This window comes from Sphaerodactylus townsendi, linkage group LG01, assembly GCF_021028975.2.
Source record: "Sphaerodactylus townsendi isolate TG3544 linkage group LG01, MPM_Stown_v2.3, whole genome shotgun sequence".
Taxonomy (NCBI): Eukaryota; Metazoa; Chordata; class Lepidosauria; order Squamata; family Sphaerodactylidae; genus Sphaerodactylus; species Sphaerodactylus townsendi.
This window is the reverse complement of record NC_059425.1, coordinates 153,519,142-153,545,491: the sequence shown is the minus strand read 5'-3', so window position 1 is coordinate 153,545,491 and position 26,350 is coordinate 153,519,142. Positions and strand designations below refer to the sequence as shown.

At 44.4% G+C, this 26,350-nt stretch overlaps 1 protein-coding gene across 2 annotated transcripts in view; it reads left to right on the top strand.

The window, feature by feature from the left end:
• Window positions 1–26,350, top strand: part of DLGAP2 (DLG associated protein 2) — a 164,929-nt gene that overhangs the window by 59,159 nt on the left and 79,420 nt on the right. For both annotated transcript variants that reach the window (XM_048497715.1, XM_048497706.1), the window contains exon 3: window positions 7,975–9,044. In XM_048497715.1, the coding sequence (XP_048353672.1) occupies window positions 7,975–9,044 (1,070 nt within the window). The remainder of the gene's footprint in view (window positions 1–7,974; window positions 9,045–26,350) is intronic.

Below are 26,350 nucleotides of genomic sequence, written 5' to 3'. Positions count from 1 at the left end.
CCTGAGGTACTGACGATTTTGCTGCCACTGGGAGCTTTGAGCTTAGGGCTTTGCACAGGCTCAGAGGCTATGAGATCTGATTTGAACCTTACAGCTGGAGAGGGCCAAGGGGCTTCTTCTTCATGAAGGATTTTTGGGCTTAAGGCCATTGTGCAGCATCTTCCCCTTTCCATGCTTCATTGTCCTGTAGGTTGGCTATGGGGCATTCTGAGGAGGGTTCAAAACGGCAGTCCTCTTGGTTAGTGGGATGGACTGGGCATAGCGCCAGAATGTTACGCTCTTCCGTCAGCATTTCTTCTGTTGCAATTCAGTGACTGTGGACTCTGTAGAGATTTTGAAATGCGCGCCACTCTGGGGCACTGGCGGAGGCATGGTGACTTTGGAAGTAGAAGGGGCTAGCAGAGCAGGAAGTATAGACGTAGGGGGGGAGCAAGCAACGAGATTTAGATTAGCTGAACTTAGATCAGACTCGAGTGAAAGCATAGAGGCAGGATGATCGGATGAACTTGGCAGTTCCTGCGGGATGTTTGTCCACACCTGGGTGTGGATGGCTCTGGTGCGTGGAGTCGATGACCCCTGGGATGATGAACAATCCCCTGTTCAGCGGCAGAAGCTTTTGGCAAGACCAGCCCAATGGTCTCCGTGGGGATGGGATCACTACACTGAGCTGGAGCAGCCAAGCGATCTCATGGGGGAGCTTCGGGGGAAGGGTTTGAGGTGCGGATCTTGGTTCCGGGCTGGGGAGATGCCCGGGCGCGGGCCTCCCCAGCGGGTATTGGGAGCACCCGGCCTTAGACTTTCCTGGGGGTCTTCGCCCTCTGGGGAAAAACCCTCCTCCGTCAGGGTTGTAGGCCCCCCCGCCGGGCAGCCCACAACCCCTCCGGAAATGTCCTGGTTTGCCGCAATTGAGACACTCGTCTCGGGGCTGTCTCAGGGCAGCGGAGAGGGCGGCAGCTAGAAGGCTGGCCTGATGGGCGAAAGACCCGATCTCCTGGCAAGCCTTAAGCATGTCGGCCAGTTCGGGGTTCCTACCTAGACCTGTGAATGCTTTGCGGTACTCAGCAGAGGCGTTCTCCTTGGCAAGGCGCTTAAGGAGTTCGCCCTGGGCTTCCTCATTGTCAACCTGTCTCCTGAGGGCCTCCTGGAGCCTGTTCACAAAGTCAGCATAGGGCTCTTGGGGCCTTTGTCGGATGGTAGAGAAGCTTTGGGTTGGCTGCCCGGCACTGGGGATCTTTACGAACGCCTTGTAGGCACAGTCAGAGGCGACCGCAAGGGTGGCCTCTGGCAGAACAATCTGCTCATTGGGGTTGGAGAATGCCTCGCGAGCCGTAAAGCTGTAAAGGGCGGTGTAGGCGCCGCCAGAGGCTGCTCCCCTGTTTATGCACTGCTGACGGTACTCGCTGTCCCAGATCACATACTGTGCGGGGTTTAAAAGCATGCGAAAGGTGGTTTTCCAGTCCTCCGGAACCATTAGGTGGTTCCTGGCGACTGCTTCCAACATGCCTCTCACATAGGGGCTGGTGATTCCTACGTCCCGCATTGCCTTGCGGAGCTCAGTGAGAATGTTGTAACCTAGGGGTCGGTACTCGACAACTCGCCGAATGATGCCATCCTCCCCCTCGTTATCTGTGTAGTGGACGGGGCATAGGGCAAGGATATCGGCATTGTCTTCCGTCAGGGTTTCCTTTTTTCGCAGGTCGTGGCTAATACGTTCTGCGAGGGTTTTGAAACCCGTGCCATTATGTGGTGCTGACGGAGGTGCTGTGGCTTCAGAAAATGAAGGTGGAGCAGGAGGGGCGGCAGCCGGGGAGAATTTGAAGGAGGCGGGGCTATGGGCAGAAGGAGGACAGGTGTCCAATTTAGAGGATAGAGAAAATTCGGGGTGAAACTGAAGCTGAAGGGTCGAAAGGAGGGCGCATCTACAGCAAGGGAGCCAGAGACCTGCAGGCTGATGGCGACATAACATTGCCTCCACGGCAGTAGCAGTGACATCGGCGCGCGAGGCTCTGTGTGAAGAGTGCGCCCGATGTTCTCCCAATCCTTAAGATTCAATGTCCCCTTTCTGGGTACCATGGAAATTGAGCTCCAATCTACTCACCCACTTTGGGCATCAGCCCTCTTTTTATGGAGCCTCTGCCGCGTTTCGCTAACGCTTTTAGTTCGCTAACGCGGCTTGTCATAAGCCCTGCTTTTGCAAGCTCCCATACTCACCGGTGTTCCGTCGGACGAGAGAGTGTCCTAGGACGCGTGTCTCTGGATGCGCCGATCCAGAGGACAGGCGATACCGAAACGGTGGTCCCTGGATGCGCCGATCCAGCGGACTTCGGTATCGCGGCCCTTTCCCAGGCGACGGTAAGCAGGGTGGAGGTTCGAGGATTCCCGGGTTTCGGCACCAGCTTGTAGTCATCCCCGCAGGGTCGTCGCTAAGGAAGAGGCGAGATGCAGAGGTTTCATCTGGTGGAGAGTGCCAGCAGCGGGAGCGCGGGTGTCCGTGTTCCTAGCGACTCTGCCGCGTGCTGGTTCCTGGCACCTTTTATTATGATTCTAGCGGGGGCGTGTAGAAGGGCGGAACGGGGGGAAATCCGGGAGAGCGGGAGAGCGGGAGACTGAGAGATCATCATGTGATGCATGATCTCACCTGGCTGCTACGTGCGGAGAGGAGCATCAGCGTCTGGGCCTAATCCTCACCTGGGGGCAAGACCATTGTCCCTTTGTCTGGGACGCCCGGTGGTTGTGAGCCAGGTGGTTCATGACCCGTGACTCATCGGGGGGTGAGGAGTGGGGGAGCGGTGCGACCAGAAGACCGTAGGAGCGCCGGTGTGCCAGCGCTCTACTTACGGCGCTGCTGGGTCAGCAGCTCATCCCTACAGGAGGGAGAGAGAAGGCTGGTTAGTCTGTGGAGGAGCAACATTATATCTTTCCTTCTTCCGCAGTCAGCTTGCTCTCCCCATTTCCAGGTTCCCATACAGAGACAAGGCTGGGCACAACAGGTACAGAATATATATATATATATATACACAACAGGTACAGAATATATATATATTACAAACTCCTCAAAGGTCAGAGAGGAGTTCTAGTTAACCCATTATTGGGGCAGGTATTTTTTTCAGATTGGAGAACTACCAGTTCCAAAGGTAGATCTTCTTCCCTCTTCCTCTTCTTTGTCATTTTCTTCTTCTGTCATGCATAAAATATTTTGAGAAATCTGAATAGGAACGCCCCCCCCCCCGAAGTTCTGAATAAACAAAAAGAGATTGAAATAGATGATTCTTGTAAATAAATTCAGAGTAGGTAATAACAAACATTATTACTATTATTACCCAAACAACTCTAGGATTTTTTTCTGACTAAAGCAAATAACTCCCTATGAGACCATTCCAGCTTCTGAAAAATACATGGGGGGTGGCAGGACCCCTTCTTTCCTTCCACGCTACAGTTCCAAGCACAAAAAAAGCTCCCTCTGATCTTTGAAACGGCATTTCCTGCCGATGCAGGGGAACTGCAGGGAAAGGGAGCTACTCCAGTTGCTGAAAAATGTAGCATCTAATCACCAAGCTTCTCAACCATAAAGTAATTATATGGATGATATACCTTTATCAGTTATAAAAGGCCCCTATAGGAAAGGTGGATTGCTCAGGATTACCAAAAATAATGGCAGGAATATTGCTCCTCCAGCATCCCACTCCTAACCACCACCCACCGTGCACACACACTGCCTATGGCTAGTACATAAAGGCTACACTCAAACAGCTGGAAGTATCAGAGGGCATAGGAGCTAGAAATGGGCCAGTGGGGAGAAAAAAAGAAGAGTTGGTGTTTATAACCCACTTTTCTCTACCTTCAAGGAGTTTCATAGCAGCTTACAATTGCCTTCCTCTCCCCACAACAGACACTTTGTGAGGTAGGTGGGGCCAAGAGAGTTCTGAGAGAACAGTGACTAGCTCAAGGTCACCCAGCAGACTTCATATGAAGGAATGAGGAAATCTAGTTCTCCGGATTAGAGTTTGCTGCTCTTAAACTATTACACGATTCTGGCTCAATTCTGCTTGTACAGGAGCAGATTATATTCTATGGTTCCCTGGCAAGGTCTTAGGAGGCTTCAGACAGGCCAAGAGGAATCGGTTTGTTTCTACCCAGTTCTTTCTATTTCTGGCTTGCTCACATCTTCCTTTGCAGTCTGGGGAGTGGTAAAATCCTCCCTTCCTGGACTCCCATTTTGAAGGGTTGCCAGGGAAAGGGATATCCCCAATTTCTCCCTCTCCCTTGAGTCATGGGGCTAGCCTTCAGATACGGGCAGGATCCAGGGCCAATGGGGCTTCTTCCTGCCCTACCTCCCCTCACTGGTCTCTTCTAAAGAAGCTTGCCTTTAGCCTGCTTGGGCTTGGTAAGAGTGGGATTGCCTCTTCCATTTTCAGTCCCATCAAGTACTCTCCCCTGTACCTTGTCATCTTCTTTGGGACTGCTCCATGGAGCTCCTACTATGCTTCCCCTATGGTTTCCCTGCCCTGGTGTTACCAGACAGACCCATGGTGGGTGGGAGAGGCTCTGTTTTTGAAGTTGTGCCCATACCCATCCCGCCAACCTTGTAAGGTGGCCTAGGAATGCAGTGCCATGATGGAATGCCATCCTCTTCATTGATTCAGTGTCATCCATGACAGAAAAATCTGCCTGGACTAGCTCTTGCCAACATCAGCCATGCAAAATAACTTGCCTCACCTGTTCCTAAATAGGAAAAGACAATGGCTTTTCAGGCTACAAATCCAGTTCCCAACTTCAGCCGTGACTCTCATGCCCCTGAGACAAAGAATGTGCTAACAAGGATTTCATCAAGAGTTCCTGCCAAAATACTAAACTCATGTTCTAGTTTCTAACTAAAAACTCAGAAGACCACCTTCATTTACATTGGCATTGTCCTGAAATTGTAATTAAATCAACTTCACCCTAAAAAACTATCTCCAGGCTTAGAACATTAAGCCAATGACCAAACCATTAAGTTTAACTATCCACCACTTAACTTAAGTGTCCAACACTTAAGTTTCCATCTGCTGTCTTCCCTCCAGAAGGCAAAAACATCCTTTGTCCTGGGAGATTATGGTAACTTAGCATAACTTGAGGGCCCATTTCTCCCTATAACTAACCTCTTGACCAGCACTTAGTGTTCAGTATTTCCTGGACCTTCTTTGGTCTAGTCATACTGTTTTATTCAGTATTTCCCTGGACATCTCTCTGTCTGGCTAATACTGGTCCCAAAGCATTACCTTTTCTTCTACCAGAGCTCAGTACAGGTTGCTGAACACTGCTCATCAGACCAATCCTCTTCTAGATCAGGTAATTATTGCCTTTATTCCCCCTAAATTCCTCACTTTTCCAAACTGTTCCTCTCAACACTGTCTATATTCTAGGAGTGTTTGAATTCTCCTGCTGCTTTGATTTGTTTGTGTGTATATTTATAATTTTGCTCTTTTGATAAAAATTGTTAAACTTTTAATCCATTCTCCTGCGGATTTCTGGCAGAAACTCATCTCCATAAACTTTGGTGATAAAGATATCTAGCTTACCTGACATCTCATTAAAGCACAGTCTGTGCCCCCTAATTCCCCCACCCTCAAATGAGCAGACCCTAGCATTTTGGGTAACACTGGGATTCACTGAACCTGGAGGCCAGGGCCCTTTCTTGGTACAGCTGGTTCTGGGCTGCCTCCAACTGAGTGAATGGGGCTGTCACATCCAGGCAGGTGTTCATTCAGTGGGTGTTCTAGTAACAAGCTCCATTTAGAATATGAAGTCTCACCACTTGCCTTATCCTACTGAGTGTGCAGCAAAGAGGCCTATTACTCCCATTATTATTGTGTAATAGACTAAAAGGCAGCAATGGTAATGCTGTACGACTTTGTATCACTTTCCATGAGGATACACAGAAACTCACTGCTGCTCTCTGTCCAAAGGTGTTCTGTTCCAGTGACACCATGTACACTGCAGCAGGTACCTGTGGGAAAGGCACGAGGAGAAAATTAGACGTAAGACCACTGTCTCCACCCACCCAACCCCCCCCCCTCTCCCTTTCTCTTCTCCCATTGAGGGATATGGGAAGAGCATGTGAGAGTTCCCCTTCACCGGCTCTCAATGGAACAAAATATTACTGTGTACAGCACTTTAATACTCTCTTTCATGGTTGCAATTTAGGGCAGAAAGGAAGGATAGTAGACTTCCTGCTCAAGTCTCCCTCTATGCAATGTTTGTTTTCACTTAATTCTTGTGAAACTGTCAGTACAGTCCCCAAAGAGACTTACACTCCTCTAAACCCACTGACTTCAGTGGACTTAGAAGTGTAAGGCTCTTTAGGATGGGACTGTAGATCTTGCGACAAAGACCCTTTTGATCATTCTGCTTTTGAACCACTGCCTGATAGGCAACTTGGGTTTTTGAAGGCTGCCGTTTCCATTGTAGCCTAAGAGCTAACACAACTTGTTAAATTAAAATTTCCCATCAACTGAGCAACTGAAAGTAAATCCACTGAAAAAGGGCTGTATTCTCTAGTTTCAAGTTTCTCCTGAAATCTACTACTTGTTTGTAATAACTTTCCGTAGTGATGCTTTCTGGAGGATATACATTAAAAAGACTCTGAAAGGAGGACACTTAAAATATAATTATGGAAATGTTTGGCTTCTCCTGTGAAGGGCTGCTTTTATAGCTCAGATGTTCATTTCTTTTTCAAAAGTTTAATAAGCTGAAATTTGAGGAGGACTTTGAATACTTAAATCAAACTGAACATTCCCTATTTCCTTTGAGCTCTTTGCACAATTTCCCAGCTGCAAGATCTTGTGTAACAGTGAGCAAAAAGAATTCATTTGTAGCTTTCATAGTGTAGCTTTCTATAGAAGATGACTTTAATTAGAAGCCATTTGTATATGTGTATGTTTATTAGGCATAACCTTACCCTGGGAGGGAAGATGTTAGATAGATTTTGACAAATCTGCAAGTTTCAGTAGTACATGTCTTCATTAGCAAGTGAGAAGGAAAAGTGCTTAAAGAATTTCATGCACTGGAGTTGAATCAATCATGTTGCATTAGGACATGTGGTGTTAGAAGCAGTCCATGTATGAGCTGGTTCCGAAGTGTGGTTATAAGCCTGACTTACAACAATGAAACTGTTGGTCTGGTCAGTGCATGGATGGGAAATCATCTGGGAAGCTTGGATAGGTTGTCTTGACTTCCATGGTAAAAGAGAGGTATGGTTTAAATGTAGAAAATAAATAGAAGCTGCAGCCTTTGAGCACAGTGAAATATGTATATGGATAAACTCCTGGCACATAAAAAGCAAGTTTTAAAAACTTCTTATGGATGCTTCACAGAAGAAGAGCCCAGAATCACAGTGTGCCAAAATGATCAATTTAGCTCTGTTAACAACTGAATACAGTCTACCCCAAACAAACCTCCATTAAGCCTAATTAATTTCTGTGAAAGATTCAAATACCTGCTCAACACAATGATATTTTAACACCCATATCCTAAATATATTTGCACAGTAAGCCTTTGTCCAACGGGATTTACTTCCCAGTAGCTGTTCTCAAGATTGTCACCCGAAGAAGTGTTTAATTCTGGTGAGATCTAACCCTGTCAAATTGAATTGATAATTAAGCATGCTAACTCAAGCAGACACCATTTATGGATGTCTGTGTTTATGGAGAAATAGTAGTGAATTACTGGGATCATTCCTATGGTACATAATGATAGTGTGTAAAAACCACTCTGTCAATTAAATAGTTAGCTCAGCATTTGGATAATTCTATTGATCAAAGTGCAAAATAAAAGAGAATCTCATCACATGTTCTCCATCTGAAAAGACAGATAACAAATAATTTAATCTGTACTATTGTCAGAAATAAAGTATGAATGTGCTCTTGCTCTGTGCTTTACTTTTTAGCCCTGTTGTTAGTTTCCTCTAGCTCATTTCTGTATCTGCTTCATTCACAGACCAGCCGTACTCATGGTCTCCCACTCCGCCCTTCAATGAGGAAAGATACTCTCCTGCTTCAAGGAACATGAAAGGATTATCTGGCAGTTGCAATCAACCACAGTTATGTTCTGCTCATACCTGTGGCTTAGCATCCACTGAAGAATGTGAACACACTCTTGATCATATTCATCATGGCCAAGATTCAAGGCAGTCATACCTTCTCAGCCCAACCGAGAGCTGCCCGATGGACCACCATCGCTGCTCACCGCGAAGCTCCATCCATTCAGAATGCATGATGATGCCCATGGTTATGGGTGATCATATGTCCAGTAGCACTTTTCCCAGAATGCACTACACCTCACATTACGATACTAGAGACGATTGCACCATGTCTCATCCTAACACTAAGGTCAACCGGATCCCTGCAAATCTGCTGGATCAGTTTGAAAAGCAACTTCCTCTCCACAGGGATGGCTTTCATACTTTACAGTACCAGAGGACCTCAACAGCTGCTGAACAGCGTAGCGAAAGTCCAGGGAGAATACGCCATCTTGTTCATTCAGTACAAAAACTTTTCACAAAATCTCATTCTTTGGAAGGATCTTCCAAGAGCAATGTGAATGGGACAAAAGGAGATGGCCGAGGAGATGACCACCATCATGGACATCATTCTAAACATGGCAAAAGAAGTAAAAGTAAAGACAGGAAACCTGAGAGTAAGCATAAAACTGGAATGAGCAGTTGGTGGAGTTCTGATGATAATTTGGATAGCGATAGCACTTACCGAACACCTAGTGTTGTAAACAGGCATCATGTGGACCATATCTCTCATTGTTACCCCGAGGCTCTTCAGGGACACTTTGGGGATCTCTCACTAAAGACTTCAAAAAGTAACAATGATGTCAAATGTTCTGCTTGTGAAGGGCTTGCAATGGCCCCTGATGGGAAATACATGAAAAGGAGTTCTTGGTCTACACTTACCGTAAGCCAGGCTAAAGAAGCTTATCGCAAGTCATCCCTTAACCTAGATAAACCTCTAGTTCATCAGGAAATCAAACCTTCCCTGAGGCCATGCCATTACCTTCAGGTAAGAGCGAAATGTAGTTAATATTACTAATGGAAAAGGAACGTGTTATTATGAAATTTTGCCAGAGGGTTTTCTGTGCGTATGTTTTACATATTTTATTTTTATCTGCACCTGGGAGTAAAACATAAAAATAGAGAAAATGGAAGTAGCTTAAAAAAAAATTAACAGTAGTACTCTGTAGTGCCATTATGAGCTCTGTGATGCAGATTTACCTTTCAGTCTCTAATGCCCTGACCTGGATGATCCAAGCAAGCCTGATATCATCAGATCTCAAAAGCTAGGTTGTATTTGGAAGACCTTTTAGACTGGAGTAAGCCTTCAACATTTTGCTTATTTAAGTGGTAGGGTACAAGCCATTTAATCAGTGTCTTACAATAGTAGTATGACGTCAGAGAAATCTGTTCATTACTATTTTATTTTGGTACCTAGAATGTATTTATTGCCTAGCACGGATAAGCCCCATGGGGAACAATCCTAAGCAGGTCTACTCAGAACTAAGTTCCATTTTATTCGTACTGCTGCTAGTTTTCTTGTTTAAAGGAATCTGTTGGATTTTTAATTTTAGTTGGGTTCCGTGAATGGAGACCTGCTTGATCATTTGCTGTTACGCTCTTACAAATTCCCCACATCTGATTTCTGATGTAATCTAATAGTGCAACTACGTCCATCATCACTATTTCATTTGATGGCCACCTTTGTGGTTATGCTCTTGTAGCATTTCATACAACCTTCAGAATCATGGTTCAATTTTGCTGTAGGGCTAGATCAGGGGTAGGGAACCTGCGGCTCTCCAGATGTTCAGGAACTACAATTCCCATCAGCCCCTACCAGCCCCTACCAATTGGCCATGCTGACAGAGGCTGATGGGAATTGTAGTTCCTGAACATCTGGAGAGCCGCAGGTTCCCTACCCCTGGGCTAGATCATCCCAGGCAGTCTCTATAAATCCAACACACAACGCAGACCCCTGCTTCAGATCATGGATGCTAAGTACAGAAAGACTTCCTATGTTACAGAAAGAGTAATAACTGAACAATTTGGATCTGAGCTAGCAAAAGTTAAGACCTACTTCTTATAAACAGAAGATGTCCATAATGAACATGTTTATTTATTTAGATATTTATATTCCACTTTTATTCCTCATTGGGGACCCAAACTGACTGTGAAGTAGGTTAGGCTGAGAGGGAGCAACTGAGAGGGAATAAGATTTGGTACTCCACATGGTTGAATGGGCTTCCTCCCTGGAGTTCCAGTAAGGACCCATGCCACTACATTCTGAAGCAGCTGAAGTTTCTGGAGCAGTCTCAAGGGTAGCCTAAGTAGCCTTGCATGGAGCAAGTTATAGTAGTCTAGTTGCATGGATCACAATACCAAGGTCAGAGTGAGACAGGAAAAGGGTCAATTTCCAGATCTGGCATAGATTTTAAAAAGCCACCTTGTGCTTATAAAGAGGTATCCAATATCACCCCTGAACTCTTAAGAAAAAGAAGAGAAGAAGAGTTTGGATTTATATCCCCCCTTTCTCTCCTGCAGGAGACTCAAAGGGGCTCACAATCTCCTTGCCCTTCCCCCCTCACAACAAACACCCTGTGAGGTAGGTGGGGCTGAGAGAGCTCCGAGAAGCTGTGACTAGCCCAAGGTCACCCAGCTGGCGTGTGTGGGAGTGTACAGGCTAATCTGAATTCCCCAGAGAAGCCTCCACAGCTCAGGCGGCAGAGCTGGGAATCAAACCCGGTTCCTCCAGATTAGATACATGAGCTCTTAACCTCCTACGCCACTGCTGCTCCTATCTATCTATCTATCTATCTATCTATCTATCTATCTATCTATCTATCTATCTATCTATCTATCTATCTATCTATCTATCTATCTATCTATCTATCTATCTATCTATCTATCTATCTATCTATCAGTGCTGATCCCAACTGCACCCTGTCAAGAGTTGGTAACTGTCTCTCCGATCCTACAACTCCCCAGCCCAGCCACAGGATGAATTTAATTTAAGTCAGCTCTGTAAATGGAAAACTAGCATAGCATGGTCTAAAGCTGCATGGGTATATTAATCCTGGTGAAAGGGACTCAGCTGTAATTCCACTGATTTCAGTTGGATAAGCTGCTACATTCACATAAAATAAAAGAATTGGCAAAAAAAAAATCCCTGACACCATTTTTAGAGCGAAAATCATCATTAACAAAGAGAAATTTAGAACAGAGAAGTAAAGACGTGAGAAGTGATTAATCTTTCCTCATTGACTGTTCCTCTACTTCCAGGTGTCCGCTGGCCAGTTTTTTCCTTCAGGGCTCCAAATGTCAGTATCACCTTGCTGGCTCACCACTCTGATCTCTCGTCTCTTCAAATGTCTCCCCACCCCCGCCCAAGTTTTCATTACAAAACAGCATTGGGATTTAGTTGCACATAGCACAGCTATGCACAGCCCTAGCACAGCTCTTTAGTTGCCAGTACATTTTACTATATTATTATCATTGCCTAGAGATTATTTCCCCCAATGTCATATTTTTAATTGGGAAAGAAAAAAAACTTAGGCAGCAATTCTGTACACACTTAATTGGCAGTAAGTCCCATTGACCTCAGTGGGGCTTCCTTCTGAGTAAGCAGATGACTGGGCTGTTTGTTCTCACAGCAAAAAAAAACACATCATCATTCCTTATCACTGTGTTCAAACTTTACATTAACCTATCTGCAGTTTAGTCATTTGGTCTGCAATGATATTTGCCAACAATGTTTGTCTAGTTTATAGAGGGAATAAGTAGCTGTTGAATAAATGATAAGGCATAGTACATTGCTGTGGTTGGTAAGTAAACGATAGAGAAACAGATCTGAACACTCTGAGATAATAGCATCATTCATCACCTTGCTTCCTAGAAAGGGTTAGAAATGGATTTGAGAAAGTGGTAGAAGCAGATAATCCAAAGAATTTAGCATATAGGTTTTAGGTTTAATTGCATAAATATTTGTTTCCCAAAAATACTAGTTCATACAAATAAAATTAAACAAACTATTTTTCCTCTCACTGGCCATTTATGCATTTGTGGTCTGCTCCACAGTTAGCATACTTTCCCTTTTGGTCAGATTCTTGGTTGTACACTTGGTTTCCCTGCTCCCATATTCACCGTGCTGCCAATCAAAGAATCCCCATGGTTTCCAAAAGTGGGTAAAGTGTGACTTTCCCCCAGCCTTTGCAGAGAAACTGAAGGAGGTGGCCATGTTGTTTTCTCATGCCTTCCCGCCCGCTCAAACGATACTAGAGGCTTTTGGCGCCTTGTTGCTAGGGGAATGAGTTCCTCTACTACTATCATCTCTACTATTGACCCCCCAATATGGCATAGCTATTTTTGTAATCTTTTCAATAATGGGAACTCTGATACTCTTAGGGTTGAGCCCCCTTTGTCTAATGATATTCTTAGGTGGCCTCCGGTAACAGAGGAGGAAATCACAACACTAATTGGTAATCTTAAAACTAATAAAGCTCCGGGTCCAGATGGGGTCCCGGCAGAAATTTACAAATCTTTTCCCGATTGGTGGTCCCCTCTGTTAGCCGCCTTATTCACTACTGTGAATGACTCTGGCTCAGTGCCCACAATGTGGACTAACGCAACCATCATTCCATTGTTTAAAAAGGGTGATCGTAATCTCCCCTCAAACTACAGACCAATCAGCCTGCTGTCTGTTTCAGGTAAATTGTATGCCAAATATTTACTTAACCATCTTTTGAATTGGATTTCAACTAATAGACCAATCGGAATAGAGCAGATTGGCTTTACGAAAGGAAAGACCACCCTGGACCACTGTATGGCGTTGGAAGCACTTGTATCCAAATACCTCTGTAGAGGAAAATCCAATCTTTTTGCAGCCTTTATTGACTTTAAGGGGGCTTTTGACTCTATTGACAGATCGCTGCTATGGCTTAAACTGCAGAAGCTCGCTATTGATCCTAGGCTTCTCCTATTAATTAGATCTCTTTACAGGAATCCCACCTGCCAGATAAGGTGTACACCATCAGGTTCCTTAACACCCAAAATACCAGTTTCTCAGGGGGTAAAACAAGGGTGTGTATTAGCACCCATGCTATTTAATCTTTTTTTTACATGATCTTGCCCCCACATTGAATAGTTTCAACTTTCATTGCCCCTATCTGAACGGTGTGCCTCTGTCTATTCTCCTTTATGCCGATGATGCAGTTTTATTATCAAGAACAAGATCTGGTCTCAGAAACATGCTGACTAAGTGTGGTGAATACTGTTCAAACAACAGGTTGGTCATTAACCCAATCAAGTCTAAAATTGTGGTCTTTTCCAATGTTTTTAGACCTTCAAGATGGTCTCTCCAAGGTGCTGACATCGAGCAAGTGAAATTGTTCAAATACCTTGGGATAATATTCCATCATAAGTCAACCTGGACCACACACAGAGATAACACCCTTAAAGCCTGCAAAAATTTATCCGCTGCAGTACTGAAGTTTTTTAACATCAATGGTGGTAGATTCATACCAGCAGCGTTGAAGGTGTTTAACGCTAAGGTGGCCCAGCACCTTTTGTATGGTATCCCCATCTGGATCCAAGCATGGCACCAGAAATTGGAAAGCATCCAATCCAATTTCCTTTATAAGATCTTTGGCACCCCGCATTCGATTGTGTCCCCTATGGTGTTCTTTGTTTGGAATCAGGGCAACATTTATTAGAAACAAGGGCATGGGTTGTAACTTTTAAGTTTTGGCTGCGTCTTTGTTTTTGCACTGACCCTAACAGTTTGTCCCAGTTAGAAATGAGAGAGCTTCAGCTTTCGAAATGGTGGCTACATATTGAAAAAAAAAGATCTTTTCCTTGGGCTTCTCTTGGGAGACCCTACAAATGCTCACCGCTCCGGAGATTTACCATCGCTTAAAGTCTAGATTATTTGATCAAGAGTACCAATTTCTCCTGAGCAAAGCACAAAGCTCTTGCTCTCCAATAGTCTTTGGGATTATCCCTCAGAAAACTAGCCCTGCTATATATCTGCAACAACTTATTAATTACAATAGCAGATGGGTCATGACCAGAGCAAGGTGTAACTCTTTTCCGTCAGCACATCTTCAAGGTCGATTCTCTGGTATTCCACAAGATGAGCGTCGCTGTCAATTCTGTCCTGATACAACTGTAACACTTTCTCATATTCTGCTCCATTGTTCAAAGTACAACAACATCAGAACCAATTTGAGAACTGTGTTACCAACAGGATTTATGCTCCTCTCTGATAAAACAAAAATGGCTAAGCTTCTAAATAGCTCTAGTGTGGAAATATCTGAAGCTGTTGCTATGTTTTTGCTCGGTGTACTGCAAGTTGAGCAATAATGATCTTTCTATTGTATTTGAAATTCTTGGCACTGGTTTTATGCCTAATAAAGGTTTTTGGATTTGGATTTGGAATGCCTTCCTGAACCCACCCAAAAGCTCTTCTGGCCATGTTGCTCTTTTTATTTTCAGTCTGCTGGTCTACCAATAGTTCAATAAGCCAGTGAAATTGACATGGTCTATTGAATTATCAATAGCCCCAAGACAGCATCCCGCCCCACCCAAAGAAAAAGGTGGCAGGCAACCTCCTCAGAGGGAAATTTCACAGAAAGGAAAGGAAAGGAAGCAGCAGGCAGACAAAATGGCAGTGTACCTGGAGGTACTTTGCAGCATGAGACTTCCCTTTTAAATGGAAAACTGGGGGAAAACCTACTGTGAAGCACACAGCCATACCACATGCAGTGTACGTGCAAAAGCCCACTGTTGAAAAGCCAAAAATGATGTTACTGTCCAAATGTGCCAAATGATGTTACTGTCCAAGGTTTTGTGCCAAATTCAGGATTACAAAATGGCTGTTAAAATGCTGAATCTTCTTAAAGACAGTAACAATAAGGAACTTGTTTATTATTTTTCCTATTCTGCATTAGTCCAACTTATTTCAAAAAAATTTGGAATAAACAAAGCAAGGGAAAAATGGAAAAGAGGGGGAAAGGTCTCCCAATAGCAGCTGTTGGTATTCTGGCTGTTGGTGTTTTCCTTTGGGCCATGTGTCCTTTCTCCCATGGAAATCAGGAAGCCTCCACATTAAAGGGAAATGTCTACATGTCTTCCTGGCCAAAGCACACTTAAAACATTCTTAGAGCTTTTCCTTTTAAATAAGATTAACAATAAAACTATTTCAGTCTGGTTCAAAGCAGACTGTGAGTAGTGGTTGCAGGAGAGTGTCTATGTGGCCACTTCCTCGCTTGCCATTAGGGGGGTGGGGGGAAGAAGAAGAGTTGGATTTATATCCTCCCTTTTTCTCCTGTAAGGAGACTCAAATAAGCTGACAATCTCCATTCCCGTCCCCTCCCACACACATACAACAAACACCCTGTGAGGTAAGTGGGGCTGAGAGAGCTCAGAAGAACTGTCACTAGTCCAAGGTCACCCAGCTGGCATGTGTTGGAGTGTACAGGCTAATCTGAATTCCCCAGATAAGCCTCCACAGCTCAAGTGGCAGAGCGGGAAATCAAACTCGGTTCCTCCAGATTAGAGTGCACCTGCTCTTAACCACTACACCACTGCTGCTCACTGAACCAACCTCTGCTTAATTGCTCTCCTTTTTAGCCCTTTGATGGGTCCCCCCCTTCCCTACAGAGCCACACTGTAGCACCAGAAGAAGTGAAGTGGGTGTTTGTGGGGAGGAGGTGTTCAGGCTGGTTCCACCAAAACCACCACTCTGTGACTTTATGCAATAGTGATAGAGAAAGGGAAGAAGAGTAGTCAGCAGTAATGAGAGTGCCGACATGCTAGAACCATCGAATATTCAGGTTTTTTAAACCAAAGGTTGTGAGGAGGCCAGCTGGAAATACATTAACAAGCAAATAATTGAAAATAGTATAATATAACCAATATATCTAATTCTCAAATCTGTGAATAATTAAATTCCGAGACTAGAGCCAGGGACAGACAAAGCTGATCTTCCTACAGAATTTCTTAGGTTTGCAGAAAACTCAATGTAAGCCATTTTGAACCTCTGTTGGGGAGAAAGATGCAGTATAAAGTAAATAAGTAATAAATATAGTGGAAGTTGGGAGGTAGTTAAAAAGTAGGCTGGTGGGTGGGTGGGAATGAGAGAAGAAAATAAGGAAATTTGAGGATATGGGATCTGTCAATGAGAGAGAAATAGTGTGGGAAGTGGGTACAGTTAAGTTTATTTTATTTATTTATTTATTTATTTATTTATGCTTCAAATTTCTATCCCGCCCCATCCCCGAAGGGCTCTGGGCGGCGCACAATATATAATGGATACAATCATAAAGTTAGGTGCTTCCCACAAATCCTTGTATGTTGCACTCTGTCCATAGAACCATAGTAGACGCTGCTATGAGGGGAGCTTAAGTCAGGGGGACAGATAAAGGTAGGTCAGCTGGTCATTGGGAAGAAAGAAGCAGGGAATGGTGATGATGTGGAGACTTTCAGGTTAAGGGAATGAGAAAATAGCGGGGAAAGTTCAATGAGATATCTCCCCCACCACCACCAAGTTTGGAAGGCCTCTACTTATACAAATATATTTGTGTACAGCCATAAACTGTGTCTCCTACAGTTATTACCACTATATTGAGGGAAGAGGCGGCCTACAAGTTCGAAATATAAATAAATAAATAAATATAAATATAGTGACAATATATTGGGTTTTCTTGTAAGTCATCTGGCTGTACATAAAGTGATTACCATATATACTTGAGTATAAGGTGACCCGAATATAAGTCAAGGCACCTAATTTTGCCCCCCAAAACTGGGAAAACTTATTGACTCGAGTATAAGTCTAGAGTGGGAAATGCAGCAGCCAGCTTCCCCTGCCCACTTCCATCCAAGGCCCGGCAGGCTGGTTCCTGCGCCTGGCTTGGATCCAGGCTGGTTCTGAGCCCAGCGCAGGGTGCAGCCTGGCCCACTTTCCCTCCCCACCTCCATCCGAGGCCCCACAGGGTCTCAGGTGGAGGTGCGTAGGGGACCTCTGCACCCTGCTTCTCATTCCCCCTGCCATGGCAGCTAGAGTGAGGCTTCTGCAAGGCTTTGACAGCCTTGACTCGAGTATAAGTTGAGGAGGGCTTTTTCAGCACAAAAAAATGTGCTGAAAAAGTCAACTTATATTTGAGTATATAGGGTATTAAAATATAGTTGAACTATGTTTGCCAGGTCTCTCCTGGCCAGTAGAGGGGCATGGGGAGGAAGGGTTGCCAGATCCAGATTGAGAAATTCATGGAGATTTGAGGATGGAGTTTGGGAGGACAGACATCCCAATGGGGTACAATTCCATACATTTCACCTCTCTGTAGTTTGGATATGAGCTGTAATTCCAGGGGATCCCCAGGTCCCACTTACGAGGCTGATATCCCTTAAGTTGAACGCATACATACTATGGTGGGTGACTCAGCCTGACAAATGACTCAACCTCCTAAAATTGGAACTAGGGTTGGCAGCCCTCAGGAGATTGGTGGGGGTGGGGGTGGAGGGAGACTTTACCAGCACATTATCCCATAAAGCTACAGCACCACCACCAGCTACAGAATCAGAAGTGCTGTCAGCACATTGAAAAATGCTCTAGGATTTCCAAAAACTCCATGATAAAAACCATAAAAGACAAAACTACCTTAAAAGCTAAAGCAGGCACCCTGGCTACCCTAACTGGGACCAATATGAGGTTGGTGCTCAAACTAGGATGTAAATACCTAGATTCAAAATCCTACTCAGCTACTAAACTCACAAAATGACCATGGGCCATTCACTGTCTGTCTAATCTGGCTCACAGGGTTGTTTTGAGAACAACCTGGAAGAACAGAAAACTATGTATGCTGCCCTGAGCTGGCAGAGAGAGAAGAGAGAGAAAAGTATAATAGACCATTTTCCTACTACCTTCTACTGAACTCTGTGTTATCTCTTGCCACACTGATATTGTTGGCATAAAAGTAATCATACTGACAGCAGATTTCTCCAAATGAAAGAAGAAATTCAGTATGCTTTTTCTTTAATATTACTAATATCCCCATTAATATATAAATACCTTTGGATCCTATAAACATTCTGCCCTTGAAGGCAGATCTTTCTTCACTTTCCTCCTACCCCTCAGCAGTCCCCTAAAATCTTCCTCTAACTTCCCATTCCTGAGATCGACGGGTGACCAAGCATGGCCCAGTCCCACTGCCTTCAAAGAGGTTTGCAAAGGCACAGCAAGCAGAAAAAGAGAGGGGGAAAAACCCTCACTGACTGTGCTGAAAGGACCTATGCAGCTCAATGAGCTGGGCCAACCTTTTTGTTGGTGTAAGTCCACACCAGCAGAAGATTGTGTTTCCAGGCTGACAGACTACAGGAAGACGATTAAACTCAGCTCCACCCACAGGGACATTCCCATCAGCACCAGCAGAGGCGTAGCAAGGGGGAAAGCGCCTGGTGCACTGGTGTGTCCTCCACCCTGCCCCGGAACGCCCCATCCCACCCCGGAACACCCTTGCCACGCCCCCACAGGGACGCGCCCAGTGTGTTGCCCCCCCGCCCCCTTGGAGCTATGCCTTTGAGCACCAGTTTGGGCTCCTGCACCAGAGGAATGCCGGTACCATGGCAGTACTGGGGCCCGGGTGTTGGGCAGCTGCGCGGCTCCCTGGCACCGACATAAGTGTCCCTGCATCAGTATGGATGTCACTTACATGTCATTGAATGACATCTACGCTGTCTCAGGGGTGACGCCACATTCTGAGGCCTTTCACCCACCCGCTCAGGATTGCAGAATGAGCCTTTTAAATAAAAATACACTGTGCTAAATAGGAATGGCCTGATCGGGATAGCTCCAGGTTAGCCTAATCTCTTCAGAAGCTAGTATTTGGATGGGCAACCTCCCAGGAATAGCAGAATCATAACACAGTAGCAGGCAACGGTAAACCACCTCTAAATGCTCTTGCCTTGAAAACTCCACAGGGTTATCATAAGTCATCTGTGACTTTACCACACACACACACACACACACACACACACACACACACACACACACAAAGTATGAATGGAGGAAATGGCTGGCCCATCTCTTGCTCCCTAATAGGAACCAACTTACTGTTTTTAATGTTTGCTTTGTAATTTCCTAACGTGTTCACAGTGCCTCCTATATTAGCAACCTTTACAACTGCTTGGAAAAATAGGCCAGCGTTATCTCTCTATTATCCTTTGTGGATTGGGGAAAATGACTGAAAGCTCCCACAACAAAGTTACTTCTTCAGCACATCTAGCCCAGTACAAAACATCCTCCAAGTACAAAGAGCCATCCAGTATGAATGGTGAATTGCACATAGAAATTGCAACTTAATCACTATGGAGTGCAACTGATGATTGGAACAAAAGATTACTCTGATGCTTGCAAGTAATTTTGGAGCAAGTTTTCCCCTGTTCTGTTACAAGCCATTTCTTCTGTCATGATACTGCTCCTGTACCTTTAACAGTATAATGCCACACGAGTTCCTTTCCTTTGTATATTAAAAACTGCAATTGCAAGGAACAGGAAGAAGGTTTTGGAACAGGAAGGTTTTGAGAAACTATAGATATCGGCAATCGTTGCTAAAAGCAAGTAGGTAATTAGGGTAATTATTCCCAATTAGCAGATGCAAACCCTGCAGATGGGAATTTCAGGCACCAATAACTATTCTCACAAGCCATAAAGGCATTTCGATGTTTTCCATCACATGTGTACAGATTTTTGCAAGTGTTTTGGATGAATGAATGACAGAGGAAGAAATCCTTCCTTGTGTAATATAATAGCCCTTGGGTATTTTGAGAAGAATTGGCATATCAGAGATGCTAAATTTTTAAGTAACAGTTTACAGATATAAAAGATAGCGATTAAGCTGTGGCAATGTAAATGAGATGAAGTGAAATGCTGAATATATATCCAATGCAAATATTCCCTTTTTGTTCATAGTGCCAAATGAATACATTTACAGCAGGCGCCTCCAACAGGTAGCATGTGAGAAACCTGTAGTTCACCAGCTGCTGCAGAGTAGTTTCTATACCACTTAGGCCTCTTCCGCACAGCAAATGTATAATGGGTTGCAGTCAGGATAAAGAAACCCATTTTCCTGTTTTTGCATTCACAAGCATCCATGCAGGCAGTGATTGGAGCCCACGAAAACAATCTAGGTTGCTGTTGTGCCTTTGCACGGAGACACATCTCTTTTTTTATTTACTTCGCACCAATGTGTAGCTATGCAGGCATGCACAAATAAACCCCCACAGCCATGCTGATGCCTCACAGTACAAACATCTGCACCTATGCAGATGTAAGCCGTGAAATTAAAAAAATGGAAAACGGAGGCAAATAAAGCCCGGCTGTTTGCTTGCAAATGGCTGCAACCCTGGATTTGTGAAAAGACTCGCGAATAGCACGATTCTCAAAAACCTGGTTTGGGGGAAATAACATGGGACAGACTCATTTTCGGAGTGGGATCTGTGCGAAGTCCCCCCTAAAACAGTTTCTTACCTTCCTGCACCCATGTTTATTGGTCCATGTGGAAAGGGCCTTAGACGAGCCATTAAAAAGTCATTAAAAGATCTCCTTTAATTTTGTTTTTTAAGTTTCTGTTCAATAGGATTTTTCTCTGTACTAATTAGCTGATAGTGTCATACTGGTGCTCTTCTTAGTTAGAGTTGCCAGATGACCTACACATCTAGACGAACCTCTGCCAGTACTTCCCTAGCTGTGCTCAGTGGAGTAGCATAGGGAAATGGTAAGGGGAGTGGTATTGTGATGTCATTTCCAGCTGGGAACCCAGACATGATACTGTAACAGTGTCAGAGGCTTATGAGGGGGAAATGGTCTGGGGAGGACCTGCACAAAGGCCGGGGGTGGGTCCTTGGGACAGGACTGCCTGCCGCCGAGCCCTGCTTCCCCAGCCTCCATACAGGCCTGCAAGGGCTGGGGAGGCCTGCATGGAGGCCGAGGGGTGGGGCTCAGCAGCAGTGAGTAGCCCAGGGAGGCCTGCAGGGAGGCAGGGGTTGGGGCTTGCTGGCGTGCAGCTGGGGTGCATGCCGTTTGGTGCATGCACCCCCCACGGGACCAAAAGGCATGCTTCTGGGGACATGAATGAGAATGTCTCTATAGGCCGTTCACCTCTGCACAATGTGAAATTTTAGAAATGTTGCCAATTTTTATAATTTTTACCATGAAGTTTTGGGAAAACCACAGACCATCACATGATGCAGTGAAATCACTTCCAGGAGCAGCAGCATGCACCTAGAACTGGAGTCATGTGATCCCATTCCTGCCTATCTCTGCCCCCGAGCAAAGATTCTTGCTCAGAATATTTTTCATTACTCAGATACCATTTTCATTAAAGAAAAAGTTGGCAATCCCTGACTTGTTATTACTTGTTAGAATTTTTTTTTCTCCAGGGGGACTGAGAGGGGCTTTCAATAATTAAAAAGCAATAAAAATACAATACAAAAATATTAAATATACAAGCAAATAGAATATACAATTATACCTTGGAAGGAATAAAAGAGTTTGGATTTGTACCGCATCTTTCTCTCCTGTAAGGAGTCACAAAGCAGCTTACAAATTCCTTCCCTTCCTCTTCCTACAACAGACACCTTGTGAGGTAGGTGGGGCTGAGAGTGTTTCTTCAGTAATTGGGGTTGCTGTTTTCCCCTGTGAGACTGCATAGAAGCCACAAAGATGAAAACTGGGCCACACTCTACATGTAACTGTGGTTCATAGAGTAGTCTTCTGCACAGGCACAAATCCCTCCCTCCTTTCCCCACTGTGGGATCCTTCTGCTGTATGGGTCATTCTCCATGGCAGCAAAAGGAGGACAGAGGAAGGGAGCGTTCTCCCCGCCTCCATCATGTGCCAGTTTGCAAAGGAAAACTCTGGCTCACGTGGGGGGGAGGGGAGGGGAATGTTCCTAATCTACTAAGAAGAGCTAGGAAACTTTTATAACAATTCTACGTGCCTGACCTACACAAGTATGGTTTCCATGTGTGCATGCACAGAAGACCACTTGATGAACAACAGGTATAGGTTAGTGCAGCCCTGTTTTCTTAGTTTTCAATTTGCATATGTGGCCAATCACTATAACTTGGCTTTTTCAGATCAGGTTAAGAGTAGCCAAGAGAACCTATCAGTAACAGCTCAGTTACTGAGCTCTATGTTGAACTGCCCTTGATTTCAGTCCAGAAACTGCAGCTGGTTCACACTGTGGCACCCTGTTTATTGTCAGGGGTTAGCTAACTGGAACATGCCTATCCTAAAGTAGCTACATTGGCTGCCAGTTTGTTTCTGTCCAGTTCAATTTGCTGGGTATGACCTTTTAAATCTCTTCATGGCCTGGGTTCCATAAATGCAGTGAGTGAACTAGAGGCTCCTCTGAGTCTTATACTGGACCAATTCAGCTGACTCAACCAGGAGAATGTTGACAGTTTCCTGAAGACTGTGAGGACTACTTTTAATAGATTTTAATAGATTTTATTGGTTTAATAACTTTACTGATTGTAATGAATATTGTTGTGCACCGCCCAGAGCCCCCTGGGGATGGGGTGGTCTACAAATTCAAGAAATAAATAAATAAATACTGCGTGCTTCTTGGTTCCATACCTATCTTGGCTGGTGAAGGCTAGTGGATGTACAGTGCAGGCTCCCTTAGGGAATATTATTAATCTGTCCCTAGGTTCGAGGAATCTCCCACTCTTTCAACTACCTTTCCCAGAAATGAGAGATTGGACAATGGGAAGTAACTGAAGGGATCAGCCGGATCCAACCATAGTTTCTTTAAAAGTGGACTTATAACAGCCTCTTTCAGTGTCTTAGGGAAAGTTTAATAGCTCAAAAGTTTACTAATCTGAACATTTTTAGAAAAAAACAATTTTCATCTTGTTGGAAATTTCCAGATCTTTTAAACCTGAACTCCAAAAATATTGAATTTTTTTGCCCATCCCTGCCAGTAACACTTCTGTGTTGTTGAAATCAGTCTCTAGTCTCTTCAGACCTAGCCCAAAACTGTAATCTCTAAGTCATACTACTGAGTTTTATCTATATTATCATAACTCTGTGGATATGAAATTCATTTCCTTTTTAAAAATGTATGTATATATTTTTGCATCAGAACAGACCAGGACACAAGAGAAGTTGAAAGCAAGAGACTTGATTAAGAGCATTGTACAATTAGGAGCCAAATATATTTAAAAAATTAGGATAAATAAGCCAAAAGCAAGCATTTGTAAACTGGTTTCTGAAATTATGAGAAAATCCTATGAGTTGATAACCTTGTAATTAGACAGAGTTATTACTACTAGTTATCACACTAATTTTCATTTGGTTATTAATTCGGAAACTGTGCTGACATCCACTGATTCCAAAGGTAATGAAAATGGATTAGTTGTGATCAGTGGTGAGATTCAAATAATTTAAGAACTGGTTGTTTACAAGCACCATTTTAACACCCAGTTCTGACGAAGTGGTGCAAACCTTCTGAATCCCACCGCTGGTTGTGATTTTACCAACCACACAGTATTTCTAAAATGGCATGTATAAGTATTAAGCTCCCTATTTTTACAAGGTATGTTTTATAAGATGATGCGACTTCTAATGACAACGTGCACAGTTTTTGAAGTAAGTGAGTGACTTCTGTTTGGATGCTAAATGAACCTAGAAAAGCACCAGGAATGGGTTCCTGTCTATGAACGAATAGACCGATTCCTGCAGGAAAATCAGTATGTGCCTGAAGATACATATAATTGTATATTCCAGTGAAAACAATGCAATTTATATACAGAACATCAACATGATTAATGAGATAAATATCTAAGTCATTCTTGCAAATCTTTCTTGATCTAGCAAGTGAATTCACATGCAGAAAATTGCTTCAGTGCAAGGAGATCTCCTTAGGATCTCCACAGGCAAGGCAGTACATGGTAGGGAGGAAGGATAGAACATAAGGACATAGGTAAGGGGGGGTTCTCAGGTTCAACCCCCCCATTACATGTACGAAGCTCCACCCCCGTTTGTGTTTTTTTGTATTTTTTGTATTTTTTATTTTTGCCTGCAGGGGGCGCAGTTTTAAGCTAGCAGCACCAAAATTTCAGGGATTTGTTGGGAGACTCTCCTGACGATACCACCCAGGTTTGGTGAGGTTTGGTTCAGAGGGTCCAAAGTTATGGTCTCCCAAAAGGTGGTGCCCCCATCCCCTATTGTTTCCAATGGAAGCTAATAGGAGATGGGGGCTACACATTTGAGGGTCCATAACTTTTGTCTCCATGAACCAAACTTTACCAAACGTGGGTGGTATCATCAGGAGGGTCTCCTACTGATACCACCCAGGTTTTGTGAAGATTGGTCTAGGGGGTCCAAAGCTATGGACTCCCAAAGGGGGTGACCTCATCCCCCATTGTTTCCAATGGAAGCTAATAGGAGATTGGGGTACACATTTGAGGGTCCATAACTTTGGCCCCCATGAACCAAACTTCTCCAAACCTGGATGGTATCATCAAGAGAGTCTCCTAAATAGACCCTGAAAGCTTGGTGCTGTTAGCTTAATAATTGCACCCCTGACAGCAGACACCCCCCAATTTCCGCAGTCTCCTTTTAAATCCACCCCCTCCAGCATGGATTTAAAGGGAGAATCTGAGGTCCCCAGTTTAAACATTGAAAGTGATGCTGTTTAAGGGTGGGGGATAATTCACCCCAAAACAGCATCACTTTCAATGTTGTTTTAATTGGGGACCCCAGATTCTTTCTTTAAGGTGGATTTAAAAGGAGAATCTGGACTCCCTAGTTTAAACACCATTGAAAGTGATGCTGTTTGGGGCTGGATTCCACCATCACAGCAGCCGCCCATGAATGGGGGCACGCAAAACTCAGATTTTGCACTAGGCTCCATTTTTCCTAGCTACACTTCTGCCCGGAGGAGAGGGCAGAGGGGACTGCCAGCTGGGAGCCCAGCTGGTGGGGGGCGGGGCAGTGGAGTTTGCCGTCCCTGGCCTCGGAGAGCTGCTTTTATAACTACTGAGGCCGGGGCGGGGCTTGGAGAGGCGGGGCCATGCCCCCAGGATGGGTGGGGTCGTAGCCATGCCCCCAACCCCCCATTAAAAATACGTCCCTGATCTACGTCCCTGACCTACGTCCCTGATAGAAGGTACTAAAATGTCCTCCTTGATACTTTGCTTCTCCCCCCAACAATGTCACAGGTTCCTCATGCACATATGACAAAAAAAAACCCAATAAGACAAAGTGAGAGTTTGTTTCATGGTGCTATATTTGATTTATGTATACTTATGCTTGGCCACTAATCAATAACCTCATGCCTACTATGATTTCATGAGCAAACCGCGTTATGGAATGAAGTTATAGATTGTGTTATGCTTATGCCTAAATGCCAGGCTCCTGGGTCTTAATGTTTGTCCTGGATCTTGATGTTTGTTTGTCTTATCTAAATGCACTGGCCGAACTTGGGGTGCAGGCACCTCAGATGCTACTTACCTGGGTCACATGGGGGCTGTTTTCTTGCAATCTTCCCTAGCCTGCCTAACCTTCTGCAAACTACTGGCCCTGGTCTCTGGTGACATGTTTGTTCCTGATGGAGAGAGGAAAGAAAGCAAAAAGAGAACAAGTTCTGAGAAAATGATGAGCAGAAAGAGAGATGTTATGTGTACAAACAGCTTAGTATTTCAAAATGGTATCCCCCCCCCCCCTTCATTTTCCTACTGGAAATATCCTCTGGTTAGGTAGGTTGACAACTTCCTGGAGAAAAATGTTGTGCCCCTTTAATACAGGCTTCATGTATGGATTTGGACAGTTGAAGCTTTCCTGGCATTGAGGTCATTTGAGGTTATTTACCAGCTGGTAAATAAATGAAGAGCAGTGGAAACCAGTTGGCTAGTAGAATCATTGCTGTTTTCTTCGTGTCACCTCCACTTCCATTAATCAGTCCTGCTCTGTAATTTCTTCCCTCAGTTGGAGTTGGTATGCCAGGAGTAAGTGGGGGGACTCTAGAAGAGGATGCAGCTTCTGCAACAGGACTGTAAACTTTGGGTGCTAATTCAAAAAACCTGTCCCCCCACCCCACCCCCTAACCAACATTGTCAGCATGTAGCGCATTGTATGCCACGGGCTATACTGCAGATATCTACTTCATGTCATTATATAATCTACAGGATATGTTCCCACAAGATAAATGGCCCTCTTTAGTCACCTTGAGTCGAATTCAAGAGCTTTATGTCTACACAGTCAGGCTAAGTTGTCTCCTTGTGCAACAATGAATGCTCAATATTATTCATGATGCA